Genomic DNA, 22,084 nt, shown 5'->3' on the forward strand with positions numbered 1-22,084 from the left:
AGATTAAAACAAAGGTAAATAAAACAGAATGGGAAAACAATAGAGTCAATGAAAGTAAAAGTCAATTCTTTGAACAGATCAACAAAATTGACAAACATTTAGCTAGACTGACAAAGAAAAAAAGAGAAGACATAAATCACTAAAATCAAAAATGAAAGTAGAGACATTACTACTGACCTTACAGAAATAAAAAGGATGATAAGAACACTATGAACAATTGCACACCAACAAATAAGATAACTCAGATGAACTGGACAAATTCCTAAAAAAACACAAATCACCTAAAATGACACAATAAGGAAAAGTCCAGGAATGGATGGCTTCCCTGGTGAGTTCTACCAAATATTTAAAGAAGAATTAATACCAATCCTACTTAAATTCTTCCAACTAATTGAAGAGGAGGAATACTTCCTAGTTCATTCTATGAGGCCAGGATTACACTGATTTTAAAGCCAGACAAAGACATCACAAGAAAAGAAAATATCTTTTATGAATATAGATTCAAAAACCCTCAACAAAGTACTAGCAAACCAAATCCAACAGCATCTTAAGAGGATTATACATCATGACCAAGTGGGATTTATCCCATGAATGCAAGGGTGGCTCAACATAAGAAAACCAGTCAATGTAATATATCACATTATTAGAATGAGGAGAAAACCTACAATTACCTTAACTTATGCAGAAAAGGCACTTAACAAAACCCAACACCCTTTCATCATCAAAAACACTCAGAAAACTAGGAATGGAAGGAAACTTCCTCAACATGATAAAGGACGTGTGTGGAAATCCCACAGCAAACATCTTAATGGTGAAAGACTGAAAGCTTTTCCCCTAAGATCAGGAAGAAGATAAGGGAGTCTGCTTTCACCAGTGCTATTCAAGATTGTACTGGATGTTCTAATCAAAAGAATTAGGCAAGGAAAAGAAACAGATGGCATTCAAACTGGAAAAGATGGAAGTAGACAAAGTCCCAAAGAATTCAAAAGAAAGCTACAAGAGCTAATAAATTCAGCAAAATTGCAGGATATAAAATCAGTTGCATTTCTACACACTCAAAGTGAACAACCTGAAAAGAAAATTAAGAAAAGAATTCCATTTGCAATAGCATCAAAAAGAATGAAATCATTAGGAACAAATTCAGCCAAGGAGGTGAATGACCTGTGCACTGAAAACTACAAAACAGTTCTCAAAGAAATTAAAGAAGACACTACTAAATGGAAAGACATGGACTGGAAGACTTAGTATTGTTAAGATGTCAATACTACCCAAAGCAACCTGCAGAGTCAACCCAATCCCTATCAAAATTCTAACAGCCTTTTTTTGCAGAAGTGGAAAAGCCAATCCTTAAATTTACAGTCATGTGCCACGTAACGACATTTCAGTCAATGACAGGCTGCATATACGACAGCGGTCCCATAAGATTAGTAATACATAGCCTAGGTGTGTAGTAGGTTATACCATCTAGGTTTGTGTAAATATACCCTATGATGTTTGCACAACAAAATTGCCTAACAATGTATTTCTCAGAACACGTCCCTGTCGTTAAGCAATACATGACTCTATATGGAATTGCAAGGGACCCTGAATAGCCAAAACAACCTTGAAAAGAACAGAATTGGAGGGGCCGGCCCCGTGGCAGAGTGGTTAACTTTGCACACTCTGCTTTGGCGGCCCAGGGTTTCACCGGTTCGAATCCTGGGCATGGACATGGCACTGCTCATCAAGCCATGCTGAGGTGGCGTCCCACATGCCACAACTAGAAGGACCCACAACTAAAAATATGCAACTATGTACCAGGGGGCTTTGCGGAGAAAAAGGAAAAATAAAATCTTTAAAAAAAAAAACAACAAAATTGGAGAACACACACTTCTGGATTTCAAAACTTACTGCAGTAGCTGGCCCAGTGGCATAGTGGTTAACTTTGCACACTCCATTTTGGTGGCCCAGGTTTCACGAGTTCAGATCCTGGGCACAGACCTACATACTGCTCATCAAGCCATGCTGTGAATACCCATATACAAAGTAGAGGAAGACTGGCACAGATGTTAGCTCAATGACCATCTTCCTCAAGCAAACAGAAGATTGGCAACAGATGTTAACTTAGGGCCAATCTTCCTCACACATAAAACAAAACAAAACAAAACAAAACAAAAACACTTACTACAATATTACAGTAATGCAAACAGTGTAGTACTGGCAAACAGATAGCATACAGACCAATGGAATAGAATTGAGAGTCCAGAAATAAACTCAACATATACGGTCAATTGATTTTCAAAAAGGGTGCCAAGTCCATTCAATAGGGAAGGAATCATGTCTTCAACAGACGGTGCTGGGACAATTGCAACATGCAAAAAGATGAAGTTGGACCCCTACCCCACATCATATATAAAAAACAACTGAAAATAGATAAACAACCTAAATATAAAAGCTAAAACCATAAAATTCTTAGAAGAAACATAAGGGTAAATCTTCATGACCTCGGATTTGGTAATGGATTCTTAGCTATGATATGAGCAATAAAAACAAATAAAATGAACTTCATCAAAATTAAACACTGGTTCATCAAAGGAAATTATAAAGTGAAAAGACAACCTACAGAATGGGACAAAATATCTGCAAATCATATATTTGATAAGGGATCAATACCCAGAATATATAAAGAATTCCTCCACCTGGACATTGAGACAGACAACCCAATTCAAAAACAGGCAAAGGACTTGAATAGACTTTTCTCCAAAGAAGATATACAAATGGCCAGTAAGCACATGAAAAGATGTTCGACATCATTAGTTACTAGGGAAATGCAAATCAAGACAACAATGAGATCACCTCACACATACTAAGATGACTATAATAAAATTTAAAGAGAAAATAGGAAGCACTGACAAGGATTTGGAGAAATTGGAAGCCTCCTGCATTGCTGGTGGGAATGTAAAATGATGTGGCCACTAAGAAACAGTTTAGCACTTCCTCAAAAAGCTAGAGATAGCATTACCATCTGACCCACCAATTCCACTTTTAAAGAATTAGAAACAAGTACTCAACGGATACTTAGAAGCCAATGGTAATTGTAGCATTATTCACAATAGCCAAATGGTGGAAATAACTCAAATGTCCATCAGCTGATGAATGGATAGATAAAGTGTGGTATATCCATACAACGGAATATTATTCAGCCATAAAAAGGAAATTCTGACACATGCTACAACATGGATGAACCTTGAAAACATTCTGTTAAGTGAAATATGTGATCCATAAAAGGACAAATACTGTATGATTCCACTTATATGAGGTACCTAGAGTCATAAAATTTATAGAGACATGCAGTATAATAGAGGTTACCAAAGGAGAAGGGAGAGGGAGGGGAATGGGAAGTTATCACTTCATGATTACAGAATTTCTGTTTGAAGTGGTGAAAAGGTTTCAGAAATATAGTGGTGCTGGTTGCACAACATTGTGGATATAATACCAGTGAATTACACACTTTAAAATAGTTAAAATGGGGCCAGCCCCCATGGCCTAGTAGTTAAGCCTGCGCCACTTTGGCAGCCCAGGTTTGGTTCCCTGGACGCAGACCCACACCACTCGTCTGTCAATGGCCATGCCATGGCAGCAGCTCACATACAAAATAGAGGAAGACTGGCAGCAGATGTTAGCTCAAGGCGAAACTTCCTCAGCAAAAAAAAAAAAGTTAAAATGACATTTTTTTCGTATATATATTTTACCACAATAAAAAAAAGAGAAAAAAAAAAATACTGAACTTTGTTCCTTGGTTCCTTAACCTTCTCCCAGTCTCCCAGATCCTTATCCCACACATCAGCCCAACTGTGTTCTCACAAGCACTTACACTCTCTACTTAAAAAAAGAAAAACAAAAAACACCTCTTACTTTGCCTTTCCCTTTTAGAAATTTAAAAACTGCTCTAAGTCTGTATCACACCAGTGAGTGGGTGGCATAGCCCTTGGTCTGAATTCGGGCCCACATTCAGATATTTGTGTTCTCTATGACACTATCATGGTCAGATCTCTGTGGTCCGATCACTGCCCCTGGTCACCCCAGTATCCTCTGCTGTGCCTCATGACACAGTCCTTGTCTTCAAGCTGTTGGGAATATATACAGAACAACTCAAGACAGTGTGGAACAGCAATTCCCTAATGTTAGTCATTTGGATGCCACCTCCCCATACTAATATCTAGTTAATATAGTCTTTAAGTGGAACCATTTATTACAAAACTATCATTACTGTAAGTAGAAAAATCAGTATCACTTGCCATAAATATCAAAGATAAACTGTCACAAATCAGGAAGACAAGGCAGTTTAAGCTTTAGCTTTATATTATTGCCCACCAAAAGTTTTGAGCCTAAGGTCTGACCTCTGTCAAAAAAGGAAAGGAAACCAGCGGAGTTAAACACACATTAGCACGAAATGAGGCTTTCTCCTTGCTGTAATGAAGACTGAAGAATTGCAAGGGACTAACTTTTTCAGTATGTGAGAGACTACAATTTACCTTATTTCCTCAATTCTGAGACACAATTTTTTTTTTTAAGATTTTTTTTTTATTAATGTTATGGTAGATTACAACCTTGTGAGATTTCAGTTGTACATTTTTGTTAGTCATGTTGTGGGTACACCACTTCCCCCTCTGTGCCCTCCCCCCACCCCCCCTTTTCCCTGGTAACCACCGATCAGATCTCCTTATCAATATACTAACTTCCACCTATGAGTGGAGTCATATAGAGTTCGTCTTTCTCTGACTGGCTTATTTCGCTTAACATAATACCCTCGAGGTCCATCCACGTTGTTGTGAATGGGCCAATTTTGTCTTTTTTTATGGCTGAGTAGTATTCCATTGTGTATATATACCACATCTTCTTTATCCAATCATCAGTTTCTGGGCATGTAGGCTGGTTCCACATCTTGGCTATTGTAAATAATGCTGCGATGAACATAGGGGTGCAACGGACTCTTGAGATTTCTCATATCTGAGACACAATTTTTGTTTTCACATTTAGAAATAGGGCTGCAACTTACGGTCAAGATGTGCTAGTAAAAGCATCTTTTCTTTCTCTGCAGTAAATAAAACATCGTAAAACCTAAGGCCTGGGCCCTGCCCAGCAGAGTGGTTAAGTTCCCGCTCTGCTTCCCCGCCTGAGGGTTTCGCCAGTTCTGATCCTGGGCCGGGACCTGGGACTGCTCGTCAGGCCATGCTGAGGTGGCATCCCACATGCCACAACTAGAAGGACCCAAAACTAAAATATACAACTATGTACTGGGGCGCTTTGGGGAGAAGAAGGAAAAATTAAAAAAATAATAAGTTAAAAAAAAAGCCTAGGGCCACTTGTATCCAATGAAATGGCTTGATACACCGTCCACGCATTAGCTGAAGGGACCGGCGTCCTACAGCGATCCCGCTGCCCCTTTGGGAAACCCTCGTGTCCACCACGGCTCCACAAACACTCGGATACGCTGAGGCCCGCGCCGGGGCCTCTTGGTTCTCACTCAGCCTGCCCACGGGCCGGCGCAGCGCTGACCAAGGTTCCTTTCTGTCGGGAAACAATCATCACGTCGGCTCAGCCCTCCCTCAGAGGGTTTCTGACAGCCCACTACAGGAGACACTACTAGGCACGGACGAACCCGCTTTCCACACCCTGCAAGCAGGTCCGTTCGGCCCGACGAAGCCCAACCCGGAGCCGCACCCTCTTCGTCAGCTTGGCGGTCACTAACACCCACCGCAAGCGACGCCGGCGCGTCTCTGTGACGCCACGGCCCCGCCCATGCGGCAGGGGCGGGCCTTCTCCTCCTGGGGCGGGCCTGCGTGCTGACGCCACACGCCAGGGCGGAGCCGAGAGTTTGGTGCCCCGGAGTGGGGTGTCGGCGCCTTATTCGGGTGGAGCTGAACCGGAGACAGGTAAGGGCGCGCTGCCGCCGGGCCTGGCCCGGTATGGGAGGCTCCGTACTCATCGGGTAGGAGGCAGGGATCGCGGCAGGGAGTGAGGCCGCTGCGCCCCTGTTGTCGCTGGCGCCGCGGTGACAGGGAGTGAAGCTGGATGGAGCGGGACTGGAGAGGGAGGTGGGTGGGACGGAGCCTGACGGACAGGTGTGGCAGCTAATGGTGCTGCGGGCGTCGCCGGGCGGGCGGAGATTGGCGGGTGCGGGCGCGCGCGGAGGTCGCGAAGGGCGCGGAGCGGCGCGCCATTGGCTGTGGCGGGCCGGGGGAGGGCCGCGCGGCGGATGTGAGGGAACGGGCGCCGCCGCCAGGGTGACCCCCAAGGTCGAGGAAGCGTCACGTGCGAACCGCCTGGCCGTGTCCTCTGTCCGTGCAGACGACGGAAGGATGGCGCGCCCTTGAAGCGGTTGCGGACTTTGGGCCGTCCTCCCAGCCCAGAGCACTATGCGGGTCGGCTCCTGTCCTCAGTACCTCACCATACCCATCCTTCTCCTGGCGTGCTCCTGGACTGATGCCCTTGAGGAGCGGAATACCTTGCAGTACCCCCCCATGCCCAGTACCCTACCATACCCGTCCTCCTTCCTGCACTCTGAGGGTGAGCCTTTGAGGAATGTATTACTCCGCAGCACCCACAGTACATAGTACCCCACCATACTCAGTACCCCACCATACTCATCCTTTCCCTGCGTGCTCTCGGGCTGATGCCCTTGAGGAGCAGATTATCCCTCAGTGCTCACCCTACTCTGTCCCCACTGTACTCATCGTCTCCGTGCCTGCTTCTGAGCTGATGCCCTTGAGAAGCAGAATACCCTACAGTACCCACCATACTCAGTATCCCACTGTACTCGTTCTCTCCTTGCATATTCCTGGGCTGATGCATTTGAGGAGCAGATTATCCTGCAGTACCCACTGTACTTAGTACCCCACCGTGGTCACTACCCCACCTTACTCATCCTTCCTGCTGTCCTTGGGGTGATGCCCTTGATGAGCATGTTTACCCCTGCAGTACCGCACCATTCATCCTCCTTCTGGAGGTTTGGTAGCCCATGTTCAGATGAAGTGCCTTTTCTGGAGGAACACAGTAGTCGTGTACCTTTTCTCTTTTGCAAAACTACCTGACTTAAGTGTAAGCTGTGCCCTGAGACTTAATAGAAAACCTGTGGCTAGGCACTGACTGAGTAGACGAGAACCTGCTGTTTCCCCGCTTCACCCAGCACAAAGGAAAGGTGACTGTGAGGTCGGAGGTGTGGGCTCTGTATTGGCGTTTCTCTGTGCCTTGTTCTGCAGTGCTGTACTTTGAAGCAGGACTGGAGGCTCCCTTCCAGGTACACGCTCTGAGCGGCTTTAGGATGAGTGCCCTGGGATGAAGGCTTGTTTGCACTGTGGCACGAGGTGCCAGTAAAACTCCAGTTTTTTGTGCACACCCGCCCCATGTGAAAATATTTAATACTGTTCTAGCTTTGCAGTTAGCTAAGGACTGGATCTTAGAAAGTTGGAGAAACACCAGAGTATCCTCATTGTTTTTTTGAGAGCACTTTGCACATTTCAGTTACTTTTTTTTCTTTAACAGCTTTAGTGAAGTACAATTCATGTACCGTACAATTCAGTTATTTAAAGTATACAGTTAAATGGTTTGTACCATATTCAGGTATGCAACCATTACCACAATTCAGTTACTTTTAAAGATAACTTTAATTTCAAAAACGTGAATTTGTTAGTTTCATTTTAATTTGAATGTGCAGTTTATTAAGTACCAAATATTTACTGTGTTTATTATAGGTATATCACATATACATATATGCTTATTGGATCTGCTTTTAACTGATCTCATCCCTCACTGCCCCGTTTGAAAAAAATACTGTGCTGACTACTTTTTAAATTTTTAGATAATTTTTACTTTGAGATAATTGTTCAATTACTGAGAAATTTATACATGTGAATCTTATCATATGCAGTTGTAACAAGTAGTATAGGGAGATCCCAGTGTCCCTTTACCCACTTTCTCCAAATGATAACATTTTGCAAAAACTATAGTAGATGTCACAACCAGATGTTGACATTGATAATAATAGAGATACAGAACATTTCCATCACCACTAGGATCCCTCCTGTTGCCTTTTTATAGCCACACCTGCTTCCCTTCTGCCTCCAACTCCTCAGCTCCTGGCAACCACTAATCTGTTCTCCATTTCTGTAATTTTGGCATGTCAAGAGTGTTATATAAAGAGAATCACAAAATATGTGACCTTTGGGATTGGCTTTTTCCTCTTAGGGTGATTCTCTGAAGATGCATGCAGGTTGGTGCCTCTGTCAGTAGTTTGTTCCTTTTTATGCCTCCAGGCTATGGATGTAGCCAGTGGATTTAGCTCTTCACCCACTGAAGGACATCTGAGTTGTTTTCATTCTTTGGCTATTATGAATACGGCTACTATAAACATTCATATACAGGCTTTTATGTGAACATAAGTTTTCATTTCTCTGGGATAAATGCCCAGATGTGCAATCACCAGGTCATATAGTGGTCACGTGTTTAGTTTTTTAAGAAATAACCAAACTGTTTTCTAGAATGGCCTGTACCATTATTACATTCCCTTCGTTAATGTATTTGTGATCCACTTTCTCTGCATCCTTGCCAGCATTTGTTGATCTTACTATTTTTTTATTTTATCCATTGTAATAGATGTGTATGTAGTGATGTCTTATTGTAGTTTTAATTTCCGTTTCCCTGATGGCTAGTGATATTCGGCATCTTTTCATGTGCTTATTGGCTATCTGTATATCTGTTTCTTTGAAATGCTTGTTGGTATCTTTTGCCCAATTTGTAATTGGATCATTTGCTTTTTTTAATGTCAAGTTTTGAGAATTCCTTATATATTCTAGTCCTTTGTTGGATGTGAGGTTCGCAAATATTTTCTCCTATAGCTTGTTTTCATCTTCTTCTTTTTTTTTTTTAATATACTTTACTTTCTTCCCCCTCTTGTTTTTAAAGATTTTATTTTTTTTCCTTTTTCTCCCCAAAGCCCCCTGGTACATAGTTGTATATTCTTCATTGTGGGTCCTTCTAGTTGTGGCATGTGGGACGCCGCCTCAGCGTGGTTTGATGAGCAGTGCCATGTCCGCGCCCAGGATTCGAACCAACGAAACACTGGGCCGCCTGCATTGGAGCGTGTGAACTTAACCAGTTGGCCATGGAGCCAGCCCCTTCATCTTCTTAACAGGATCTTGCAGAGCAAAAGTTTTTAATTTTGATGAAGTTTAGTTTATCAGTTTTGTCTCTTAGGGATCAGGCTTTTGGTGTCAAGTTTAAGAACTGTTTGTCTAGCTCTAATTCCTGAAGATTTTCTCTTTTTCTAAAAGTTTTCTAGTTTTCTGTTGTACATTTAAATCTGTGATCCATTTTGAGTTAATTGCTGTGTAAGGTGTGAAGTCTAGTTTGAGTGGGTTTTGTTTTGTTTTGCCCTACGGATATCCAACCAACACCATTTGTTGAAAGGTCTGTTCTTCCTCCATTGAATTGCTTTTGCACTTTTGTCAAAAATCAGTTGATTGTGCTTGTGTGGTCGGTTTCAGAGTTCTCTGTTTTGTTCCATTGGTCGTTTTGTCTGTCTCACCATTAATACTACACAGCCTTGTTTATTGAAGCTTGAAATCTTGAATCTTCCAATAAATCTTAAAATCAGGTAGATTGATTCCTTCCACTTTATTCTTCTTTTTCAAAATTAGTTTAGCTAATCTAGTTCATTGGCCTTCCCATATAAATTTTAGAATAATCTTGCCTATATCTACAAAAAATCTTATCAAGATTTTGATAGGAATTGTGTTATTCATATCTGTATATCAATTTGAACATAATCAACATCTTTAATATGTTTAATCTTCCAATCTGTGAATACAGCATGTCCTCCATTTATTCAGATATTTTCTTTCTTTCATCAGCGTTTTCTAGTTTTCAGCTTATAATCCTGCACGTTTTGTTAGCCTTATACTAAGTATTTGCTTTTTTTAAATTTTGGTTTTCATGTGTTCATTGATAGCATATAGAAATACAGTTGATTTTTGTATGTTTATGTTCTGTTGTATGACCCTGCTGAATTCACTTATTAGTTCTGTGAGTGTTCTTTTAGATTCCTTGATGTTTTGTACGTAGACAATCATGTCATCTGCAAATAGGAGTTGTTTTATTTCTTGTTTTGTTTTTTGATTCTCTGTTTTCTTTTTCCTGACTTCTTGTGGGTTACTTGAACACATTTTAAAATTCCGTTTTTACTTATATATAGTGTTTTTTAATATATATCTTTGCATAGTTTTTTTAGTGGTTGTGTATTACATTGTATGTACATTGCTTTTCACAGTCTGCTGGGGTCATTATTTTATCAGCTTGAGTGAAGTATAGAAACATACCTCTGTTTACATCACTTTACCCTCCTCAATTTAAAATTGTCTTAAATATTTCGTCTACATACGTTTAGAACCACATCAGACATGTTATAATTTTTGCTTTGTCCATCACACAGTTTAGAAGACTCAAGAGGAGAAGGAAATTGTATTCACCATGTATTGTTCTTTCCATTGTTCTTTCTTCATGAAATAGGGTCCCTTCTTGCATCATTTCTTTTCTGTTTAGAGAATTTTGCTTAGCCATTCATTTAGAGTAGTTTTACTGACAGCAAATTCTCTAATAAGTTTTTCTTCATCTGAGACTGTCTTGATTCCCCTTTCATTCCTGAAGGATATTTTCACTGGATATGGGATTCTGGGTTGAGTTATTCTCCTTCAGCACTTCAAGTGTTGTGCCACTTTCTCTTGGCCTCCACAGTTTCTGATGAGAACTATGCTGTTCAAATTGTTTTCAAAAGTTTGTTTAGGATATGTCTTGGAGTGGTTTTTTTGGGTTTATTCTATTTGGGGTTTGCTCAGCTTCTTGAATCTGTAGGTTTATGTCTTTTGTCAAATTTGGGAAGTTTTCAGCCATTATTTCTTTGAATACTTTTTCACCCCTCCCTCTTCTCCTGAGATTTTGATGATGTTCATATTCATCAATAGAACTTTTTTTTTATTGTCCCACGTGTCCCTGAGGCCCTGTTCATTTTTTTTTTTTTCTAGTCTGTTTTCTCTGTTGTTCAGATTGGATATTTCTTTTGTTCTGTCTTCAGATTCACTGCATTTCTCCTGTCCCCTCCATTCTGCAGTTTAACCTGTTGAGTTTTTTATTTTGGTTATTGTATTTTCTAGTTCTGAAGCTCCCATTTGGTTCTTTATGTGTTCTGTTTCTTTGCTGAGGCTTTTTATTTTTCATTTGTTTGAAGTGTGTTCATAGTTGCTCATGGAAGCATTTTGACGCTAGCCCCTTTAAAATCTTTGCCAGATAATTCTAGCATCTTTGTCATTTTGGTGTTGATGTCTGTAGATTGTCTTTTTTTGTCTTGGTTGAGATCATCCTTGTTCTTAATGTGATAAGTGGTCTTTGATTGCACCCTGGACATTTTGGGTATTATGTTATGAGACTCTCTGGATCTTATTTAAATGTCTGAGCACAGCAGAACAGGCTTCCTCTGACACTGCTGGGGGACTGGGGGTGCTGACTGGTGCTGGGTGGGGCTGGATTCCAGGCTCCCTACCTGCCCTCCTTGGTATCTGTAGGGAGGGACTCCTTGTTAACTGCTTTGTGGGTGTAAATTCCCCATTAGGCCTTTGTGATTCCACCCTGCTTGGGAAGGGTGGGGTGCTGCCCTGTTACTGCTGGGCCGGGGTATCTAGGCTCGTTCCTGGCCTCTATGGACATTGTTGGGGGCGGGGTTCATTGTCGCTTGTTGGGGTGGAAGTTCCTGATCTCCTCTGACACCACCAGATGGGGTGGGAGTTGGCCACAGTATTTTCTGTGGGGTTGGCTGCGGTAGAGCGGTTATTGACTAAAAATGTTCTGTCCTGCTGGGCAGCCCTGTTCCTGGTCCTCTGGCCGGAGAGAGCAAGATTTTGTTGCAGCTTTTTTCATCAACATTAGTTGGCATTTTTGGGTTTTTAGCTTCTTCAACACTGAGTCTGGGATATAGGAAGCAGAAAGAAAACTGAGAACTCAGTGTTTTGTTTTCTTGTGCCTGAGGTCCCTTCCCAGTCTGTCTCCTCCTCTCCACTTTTCAGGGTCTTATGTTTTGTTTTATTTTAAATGTGAAGTCTCATGTTTTTAGCTATGTTTAGTGGGAAACCAAAGTCCTGAATGTGCTTTTAGATTTTTAATAAATATTGACAAATGGCCCTGCTTTCCATAAAGATTTAGTAATTTATACTCTAACTGACACCTTTGAGAAGTGCCTATTTACCTACACCCTTGAGTGCTGCAGTCAGGGCATCTACAGTCGCACAGTTTGGGTCTGGAGAAGGATGGCTCTGCCTTCAGACCCTTGCAATAAAGCTTGTTTAGAGTTCTGACTTTGGAGGTGGAAGCCCCTCCCAGCCATCTGGTCAGCCACCAACTCCAAATTCACTTGTATGTAGGTTTACCTAGGGAACTTCAGCTTTTTAAGAGATATCATTAGATGGTCTTTTTTTCCTGGTAAATTGTAATTCTTGAGTCATAGAAACACTTTTAAAGTGTCCAAGGTACTTTCATGTTTGTATCATAATTACAAAAAACATTGTGAGGGAGCAGGAGTGATTTCTCCCTTCGCTTTACAGGGTAGGAAACTGAACTCAGATCAAGTGACATGTTTAAGGCTCAGGTAGCAAGGTAGAATCACACTGCCTGTCTGCCCTGCAGGCTCATCCATCATCTCCATCTAGTAATGGCAAAATACTTCTGCGGTTTTAAGATAGTCCTCACTACCTCCCTGTTACTTAGTTTATGTTTGATGAGACATCACAAGCAAAAGACGTCAAACTCTATGACGGTCTCAGCCAGTAAGGGAGAATAGGTATTTGTGCTCTCTCTACATACGTTCTTTGTATCACTGCTAAAACTAAAATAATTACAGGCATGGAGTAACAGCCATGGGTATGTAGCAAACAGCATCTTCTTGATTCATCATAAGAATCTTAATGAGTCTGAAACAACAAAAAAAAGAAAATGGAAAATATTTTCAAGATGAGTTTTTGTTCTTTTAAGATGGTTGTCAGGCAACATACGTGTAACAATCACTTAGTGATGAGTGCTCTTTTCGCTCAAATACTCATTTCCTGAGAAACTGTACCCAGACTGTTTTTGCTAGTCATTACCGCAGACTAGCCAACATGATGTTGATAGGTGTTAGGAGTCAGTTTATTTCTTTGTTCTGTGTATGGGGCAGTGGCCTTGGGTGAGGTGTGTCCTGTTTCACTGGGGAAGGTCCCAGCACAGATAAAGTCTTATTTGATTACAGCATATAGTTTGCTAAGGGCAGGGCACTACACTCTTTTTTGGGGGGAGAAGATTAGCCCTGAGCTAACTACTGCCAGTCCTCCTCTTTTTACTGAGGAAGACTGGCCCTGAGCTAACATCCATGCCCATCTTCCTCTACTTTATACGTGGGGTGCCTACCACAGCATGGCTTTTACCAAGCAGTGCCATATCTGCACCCGGGATCTGAACCGGTGAACCCTGGGCCACCGAAAAGAGAAACGTGCAAACTTAAGCACTGTACCACCGGGCTGGCCCCCTAAACTCTTAAAAACAAATTTTGCTTTGGTTTTTGCTTTTTTTTAATGTTATTTTTCTTAAATGTTATAGATTTATGCTTGGTCTTGAAATTAATGGGTTACAAATAGTGTCATTTTGTGTACTTTATTGATAATTGATGGGTCAGTTAATTTTTTTCTTAGACTTCTTTTTTTTAAACAATTTTATTGAGAAGTAATTCACACACCATACAATTCACCTATTTAAGTTGTACAATTGAATGTTTTTCAGTATATTAGAAGGTTCTCCAACCATCAGCATAATCTAGTTTTAGAGCATTTTCATCCCCCCTAAAAAAAAAACAACCATACCCATTAGTAATCACATTTTATCCCTGACTCCCTCTGCCCCTAGCCTTGGGCAACCACCACTGGACTTTCTGTCTGTATAGATTTGCCTGTTCTGAACATTTCATATAAATGAAGTCATACAATATGTTGGTTTTTTTGTGAATGACTTTTTTCACTCAATATTTTTAAGGTTCATCTGTATTGCAGCATGTATCAGTATTTCATTCCTTTTTATTGCCTAATACTGTTACATTCCGTGACTGAACTTCATTCTGTATACCCATTCGTCTGTTGATGGGCATTTGAATTGTTTCCACTTTTTGCCTAGTATGAATAATGCTATGAACATTTGTGTACAAGTTTCTGGGTGAACATATGTTTTCATTTGTCTTGGTTTGTATACCTAGGAGTGGAATTGCTGAGTTATATGGTAACTCTATGTTTAACTTTTTGAGGAACTGCCAAACTGCTTTCCAAAGTGGCTGCACCAGCTTACTTCTACCAGAGTTGAACAAGGCTTCCAATTTCTCCTCGTCCTCTCCAACACTTATTTCCTCTTTGATTGTATCTAGTCTAGTGGCATGAAGTGGTATCTTGTTGTGATTTTGATTTGCATTTCCCTGATGACTAATGATGTTGAGCATCTTTTAAGGTGCCTATTGGCCGTTTGTGTATCTTCTTTAGAGAAATGTCTAGCATATCCTTTGCCTATTATTTGATTGGGTTATTTTCCTGTTTATTATTGAGTTATAAGAGTTCTTTATATATTCCGTGCACAAGTCCCTTATTAGTTATAAGATTTGCAGATATTTTCTCTGATTGTGTCTTTTTTCGATGGTGCCCTTTGAAGCACAAAAGTTTTTATTTTGATGAAGTCCAATTTATCTATTTTTTTCTTTTGTTGTTTGTGCTATTGGTGTCCTAACTAAGAATCTGTTACCTGACTCAAGGCCACGAATGTTTACTCCATTTTAACTTGTAAGATGTAAAACTTCTAGAGTCTTATAATTTTAGCTGTTACATTTAGATCTTTGATCCACTTTGAGTTAATTTTGTATGTGATGTGAGGTAGGGGTCCAATGTCATTCTTTTACATGTGGAACTCCAGTTGTCCCCGTACCATCTTTTGAAAAGACTATTCTTTCCCCATTGGATTTTTTTGTTATCCTTGTCAAATAGAAATATTCTTCTAAACCAAAAATCAGAACTCTTGGACTTTTTGGGCAACTCAGAGCTTTCATGAAAGTGTTTGAACAATTGAATGTCTCTACCAAATGATGCGCTTTTCTTGAAGTTAACTCTGGAATTGGAAGGATGGAATCTGAATCTATCAAAATCTGAAATGTAAACCTATTTGCTCTGTGTGTCCGTCAGACTGTGGACAGAGAACAGCTATTCCTGGTCATCTCTGGGTGGAAGCAGGATGTTGAGCCATCTGCTGAAGAGCAACTTTCTTGATGAGTCATCTTAAAGGAAGTTTGAAAATGGCTAGCTATCCTGGTAACTGTGCTGGGCAGCACTGAATTTGTCTGATTCATTGGCTGCAGATAGCTGGATCACATGGCTTATTTACAGTGTCATATTGGAGGACTGCTTTGGGAAGAAGAGATGAAATGAGCAGTTTTGTGATTGTTAGTGTAGTGCTTATTAATTGAGTGTTACACCAACTGAATAGTGACAGACAAGTAATGGAGGTGATACTGTGGTTTTTGTTCTAGGAGAAGAACTCAACTCAGAGGCAATTGAGTGTTTCAAGCTGCCTAGATAATAATGACATTGGAGGAAAAAAAGGAGCATTTTCCTTTAGCCCTGAAGAATAATAAGTAAAAATTAGCATTGAAAGCAGCAGTGGTAGTATTTTTGCCATCAGTGTCTTTGATGGCTCTTTGTCTCCATTAAATTTATTAGTGGAAAAAATTGGAGCATAGTTGGAGGTAGGAAGAACTGCTGAAGTAACTTAAACTTCTGACTTCTAAGGTGAAAAAAACCCACCAGTTATGATCGCATTGTATAGCTATATCCAAAATGTATTGCTTGTCTAGCTTTATTTATTTATTTACTTTTTTGAGGAAGATGAGCCCTGAGCTAACATCCCCCACCAACCCTCCTCTTTTTACTGAGGAAGACTGGCCTTGAGCTAACATCCGTGCCCATCTTCCTCTATTTTATATGTGGGACGCCTTCCACAGGATAGCTTGATAAGCAGTACGTAGGTCAGTGCCTGGGCTCTGATCCGGCGAACCCCGGGCCACCAAAGTGGAGCGCGATAACTTAACCGCTGCACCACTGGGCTGGCCCCTGTCTATCTGTAATTTTTAAGGAGCAAGTTTTTGTTTGTTGTTTAGTTTGTTTTTAAAGCACGTGTTCTGCTCTTCTCTTTTGCTGATGTCTTTTCCAAGCAGCAGAGCAGTCCAGATGCTGTCTCCATCAGTGTCCCTTATGTGTATTCTGATCATATTTGGATCAAGAGGAAGGGTTCTTATAAACAGTATAGAGAATAGTTTATGCAACATTTATTTCTGGATAATTCTCAGCATGTTTCAAAGCTTGGATTCCTTTCTAGTAGATGTGGAGATAAGTGTAATTCCAACTTACAGCCAGAGCACTTGCTTTGAGGCAAATTCATGAGCAACCACACGTTAGGCCAGTAGCTCGTATCCCGGGGCAGAGGGCCCCAGCGGAGCAGGTGGTGGTGAGCCCTGCGCCCTGCCCTGAGGCTCCCCTCCTCTCTCTGGGCCCCTTTTGCTGTGATTGGAAGGTGCCCCTAGGTGACTGGGATTCTTGGGAGGAAAGGAGCAGCCCAGTGTCCTTGTCCCCTCCTAACAGGGTCCCCATCCAGAGGCATGCTGGATTCTTAAATGTGGTTGAAAATGGTTCAAGACACTCTGGGAACAGTCTAAACTCTTTCATGGTCTTGTGGGTGCCTCAGCCTCTTTTATAAAATGGCTGGGGTTTTTTTGTTTTTTTTTTTAGGTTGGCACCTGAGTGAACATTGTTGCCAATCTTTTTTTTCTTCTCCTCCTCCTCCTCAAAGCCCCCCAGTATATAGTTGTTTATTCTAGTTGTGCCTCTGCTTGTGCTATGTGGGACACCGCCTCAGCATGACCTGATGAGTGGTGCTAGGTCTGTGCCCAGGATCCGAACCAATGAAACCCTGGCGAAGTGGAGCGCACAAAGCTTACTGCTCAGCCGCAGGGCTGGCCCACAAAATGGCTAGTTTTATTCGAGAGTTATACAGTAGATTTAGTAAAACTTCAACCATCAAGCACAAGATCCATTCAGAGCAAAACCAATAAGTAGATCCATCCCATCCTCCTCCCTCCTTGAGCCCAGGTCTCTCTCCTGCTCTTGTCTGGTCCAGGCCGTCCTTCCCTCTTGTCTTGGCCTCTCGCTCCCTCTCCAGCTTATGGATGCCGTCACTGAAGGGCCAGGCAGAATAGAGACTTTGCTCCTGATGGGGCTTGGATCCTGGCTCTGCTGTTAATGGCCCTGTGTGACCTTGGGGAAAACAAAGAAACTGAAACTCAGAAAGGTGATCTATAAAATGGACGAGCTAGTACCAGCCTTCTGGGAGTTTGTGGGGCTCATGAAGAGTCCTAACATGTCAAGGTGCTGAGTGTATAGTGGCCCCGGGCAGGTAGAAGTTTCTTTAGTGATCACTGCATGTACATTCCTTTTGAACCTTTGGAAAGCCCACTCACTTCCTTGTCAGACCTTCTCTAGCTCCCCAGTGCTTAGGAAATGTGGCATCGGGACCCTGCGGCCCTGTCTAGCACCATTCACTCTTGCTCTTCCCCTGCGTTCTTTCACTTTTCCATCTCTCTGTCTTTCCTCCTACCATCTCTTCCGTTTAGAATGCCTGCTCTTTCCCCTCCCCTTCACAGCTAAATCCTTCCTGCGCTCCCAGGCCCAGTCTTAAAAACACAGCCTTCTCAAAGGTTTTCCTGGGCTCCTCCTCCCTCCCCACTGGAAGGAGCAAGTCCTGCTCTGGAGTTTGGTTGGCATTTTCTATGCCTCTCAAGCACTCAGTGCTTTCTCTGTAGTGTTTTTTTATATTTTTTTCTCTTCTGCTCAAAGATAAATTATTTGAGAGTGAGCAAAATATTTTCCCAATGTCTCTGTATTCTCTAGAATGCTGTGAGTCCAGCAGACGCTCAGTAGTTTCCACATAGATTAGAAAATCTATCTCATTTTGCAGTTAATCCTATTCTAATCCTTAAACTTTGTTGCCTTTTCTATAATTGTTTTTACACAATATACAAACTTAAAGAATGTCACGTTTATCATTGTATTATAAGTTGTCTCCTGTCTCTCAAATAAGATTTAAACTTGCAGGTGAAGACCATAACCTCTGCAACTGTGCTCTCGCCTCCCCATGTTGAGCACACAGGTCCTGTACATAGACGGTTGGTTTGGGTTGACTGCTCTCGCCCTATCATCGTCTCTGAACACAGACTTGGGCACTGAAGCAGAGCACACTGCCACAAATGCCTTTACAAAGTCTTTCTCCTCCTGCCGGGGTCTGAGCTTTTGTTCCAGTAGCCTTAGCTGCTAAAACGGTCTTTCTAACTTTTCTTTCCTCTTGTGCAGGCAGTCGTGAGAGCCTTCAGGACAAGAATGTTTCACTTAAGGACTTGTGCTGCTAAGTTGAGGCCGTTGACGGCCTCCCAGACTGTGAAGACATTTTCACAAAACAGACCAGCAGCAGCTAGGACGTTTGGGCAGATTCGGAGCTATACTGCCCCCGTTGCTGCAGAGCCCTTCCTCAGCGGGACTAGTTCGAACTATGTGGAGGAAATGTACTATGCTTGGTTGGAAAACCCCAAAAGTGTACACAAGGTAAGGCTTGTAGGAGAAGGTGTCTTCATGTGTTTGGTGTCTTAGCCTATTGACTGGCCGTCCAGGTAAGTGCTTGCATCCCGAGGAGCCTTCAGGACGGAAGGCAGGCAGGCAGATGGCTGGAAGCCCCACCGACCCAAGTTCTCCATGTCAGCCCAGCTTGGCCATCAGCCCAGGCCCAACAGGAACCATCTTCTCTGGAGAGGCATTCCCTCTTGCTTGACATGCGGCGTGCTCAAGACCTTGCTCCACGGAACAGACAACATGTTTAACCTGCAAGGATATAAAGAAGCGCTGGCACCACTTGCAGCTTCTCACTAAGGCTGCTGTAGGATGGAGACACTCAAGAAAGCAAATGGAAGGAATGACCCTGCGGGACCCTCCTCCATCCCACTGTCCTAAGAATGGCTGCAAATCACCTCGTGTAATTTCTGTATAAATGACATTTTAGATGAGTATGCTCATTTTTCTCCTGTATTTGAAAGTAAATTCTGGGAAGGCTTCCTTCTAATTTCTCTGTGTTACCTCTTAGGCATTTCCTTCTTAGAGCTGCTCTCTCCATGAATTTGCTTGATACAGGGCATACCTGGCAGCAGAATTTCTTTTTTTTTCCTTCTCCCCACAGCCCCCCAGTACATAGTTGTATATTCTAATTGTAGGTCCTTCTAGTTCTGCTATGTGGGACGCTGCTGTAGCATGGCTTGATGAGCGGTGCTAGGTCCACGCCCAGGATCTGAACCAGTGAAACCCTGGGACACCAAAGCGGAGTGTGCAAACTTAACCACTTAGCCACGGGCTCAGCCCCAGAATTTCTTGATAGTGTTTTGGGCAGTGATATTTATGGGGTTTAATAACCATTTCCTGGTTTTTTAGGTCAGGCAGCTGGCCCAGTGCAGGAGCTAGAGGCTGGGTCCCTGAGTTGCTCACGCTCCTTGTGCCTTGTTTGCAGGGTGTGGGGGGATTTGGAGGAGACAGTATATGTGAGGTGCTCAGTGTCTGCACAGAGGTGCCCAGTGGAGGCTGGCTGTCATCATTGTTGATTTGGCCTTTTTTTTAACTCTTGAATCTTGGGGTCTTGTCATCAAAAGGCAGCCTGCTTCTGTTGGGCCCCTGAGAACAAGCGTTACCCTGATGTGTTAGTGACTTTTAAGATTAGAGACATTCGTGTGACTGCTGGAGCCACCAACCCTGTTCCATCAGGAATGCCACCTCTTGGTCAGAACTTCATCTCAGCAAAGGAGGGCATCTAGCGGGATCTTCTCCTGTTTCTATGGCAACCTGGAAGCCACCTTGCTCCCTGAGCAAAGTGAGACCTGGTTTCCTGTGAGAGGGGATCTGGAGACTGCCCAGAAAGAAATGCCCTGTGAAAGTGGCCTTGCCTGTGATGGTGGATATCAGAGGTTTCCGAAGACAGTTACTGCAAGGTTATCTCTAGAATAAACTTAGCCCACAGGTTTTGGAATCAGACTGTCATCTCACGCACAGGCATGTCCCTTGCCTGCCTTTTCCAAAACATACATCTTTGTGGAACCAATTAAGTCTTCTTAAATTGTATTTGGTTTTAGAGAGATTAGCACCTGAGTGTGACCACGCCTTGTTGTATGCAGAGTACTAGAGATCTTGGCTCAGGACGTCTGTGCGGGAAGCCTGGCATCATGGGAATGGGTGGGTGGAAAAGCACACTGGCTCTGTGGTGCAGAGCTCGGGAAAGTGGGGCTGAAACTGTCACAGCGGCTCCTGCTGGAAGCTTTTTGAAGAGATTTTTTTTTTTATGTGGACATAATCTTAGACTGGTCATAAATGGTGCTGATTTTCCTTGAAAAGTTTTTTTTTTCCCATTCCTTAGGTTTATCATTATTCTTATTTGTATTATCATTATCATTATTATTGCTTTTATTATTATTATTATTAAGACTTATTCTGTAGAGCCGTTTTAGGTTCACAGCAAAATTGAGGGGAGGTACAGAGATTTCCCATATACCTCCTGCCCTACACATGCAGTCTCCCCACCATCAACATCCTCCATGAAAGATGGTGCAACATTTGTTATAACTGATGAACCTACACTGACACGTCATCATCACCCAAATCCCATAGTCTACATAGGGTCCACTCCTGGTGTTGTACAATCTGTGGTTTGGGACAAATGTTTAATGACATGTATCACCATTATACTGTCATACAGAGTATTTTCACTGCCCTAAAAATCCTCTGTGCTCTGCCTGTTCTTCAAAAATATTTTTACCACATGGTATCAAGGAAGGTGACACATGATGACCAGGAGGCACTGGGAGGTTCTTGGGCTGGGGGGTGGGGGCCAGTCACAGTGTCCATCCATCCTGGGGGTGGGACAGCACAATGAAAGGTCTACTGACAGGCACAGATGCAGCCTGCTGGGGAAGAATCCAGGGTGAAGATTGGGCCCTTGGGCGCTGGGGGTCAGAATCTCATTGAGAGATTCTGCAGGGAGTATGCATGGAGAATCTCAAAAAGGGACCTGTAGTTTAATAAGAGAATACATGCAACTTGGCATCTTTGGGCCAGATTTTATGTGCTGGTTTCTATTGCCCAAATTCTCCAGGGGACACAGCATCTTCTAGAGGGAGAGGGATGGGATGATGTAAATCAGTGGACGTGCGTTAGTCCCCCTCCTCTGCCATCCAGAAAAGTGGAATTGATCCCCTCTCCAAGTTGAATTAGGCCTAATACATGATATATGCTTGTTTTTCAAGGGACATGATACAGAGCTTTCATCAGATTTTCAAAGACATTTGTGACCCACAAAAGACCTTAGAAATAGTTGACTTAAGAATGCTTCATTTGCACTCTTGTTTTAGAACAAATAGTTTAGGTAGAAATAATAAAGTAGGTTTTAAGAATTAGATTGGTCATCTTTCTGATCTCCCATTTCTGCATCAGATAAGAGATGTCGAGCTCCTGGTCCTCAGGGCTGATGCTGTCATCATTCTCTCCCCCCCATTTACAGAGAGCTTGTGGAGAACTGCTGGGACTGAACTTCATATCTGGCAGAAACAGAACAAATTTAGCATCTCCCCCTCCCTGCCTTATGCACTCTGCTTTCCTGTTAGTACTTTTTAAACTTTTTACGATATTTTCAAACATACAGTAGAGAGAAGAGTATACAAGGAACCTCCATGAGGAGACCCATCACCCAACTTCCGCAGGTCTCTACAGTTTGCCAGTCTGAGCATCTATTCCTTTCCTCACTCACTCTTCTGATTGTTGTTTTGTTTTGGGTGGGGGCCCACTGGAGTAATTTACGGCAAATCCTAGCCCTGAGTCATTTCTGCCATAGCTGTATTGATGTGTCTCTAATTAACAACGGAATGTGT

The 22,084-nt window shown here is 42.4% G+C and overlaps 1 protein-coding gene across 4 annotated transcripts in view; it reads left to right on the forward strand.

The window, feature by feature from the left end:
* The first annotated feature begins 5,791 nt into the window (after positions 1–5,791).
* OGDH (oxoglutarate dehydrogenase) overlaps positions 5,792–22,084 on the forward strand; it is a 79,805-nt gene continuing 63,512 nt past the window's right edge. For 3 of the 4 annotated variants that reach the window (XM_046668837.1, XM_046668838.1, XM_046668836.1), the window contains exon 1: positions 18,483–18,731. In XM_046668837.1, the coding sequence (XP_046524793.1) occupies positions 18,510–18,731 (222 nt within the window). In that variant the 5' untranslated portion in view covers positions 18,483–18,509. Of the gene's footprint in view, positions 5,916–18,482; positions 18,732–22,084 lie in introns of those variants that run through there. The other variant, XM_046668835.1, reaches the window with a different exon arrangement.

This window comes from Equus quagga, chromosome 8 (assembly GCF_021613505.1).
Source record: "Equus quagga isolate Etosha38 chromosome 8, UCLA_HA_Equagga_1.0, whole genome shotgun sequence".
NCBI classification, from domain to species: Eukaryota; Metazoa; Chordata; class Mammalia; order Perissodactyla; family Equidae; genus Equus; species Equus quagga.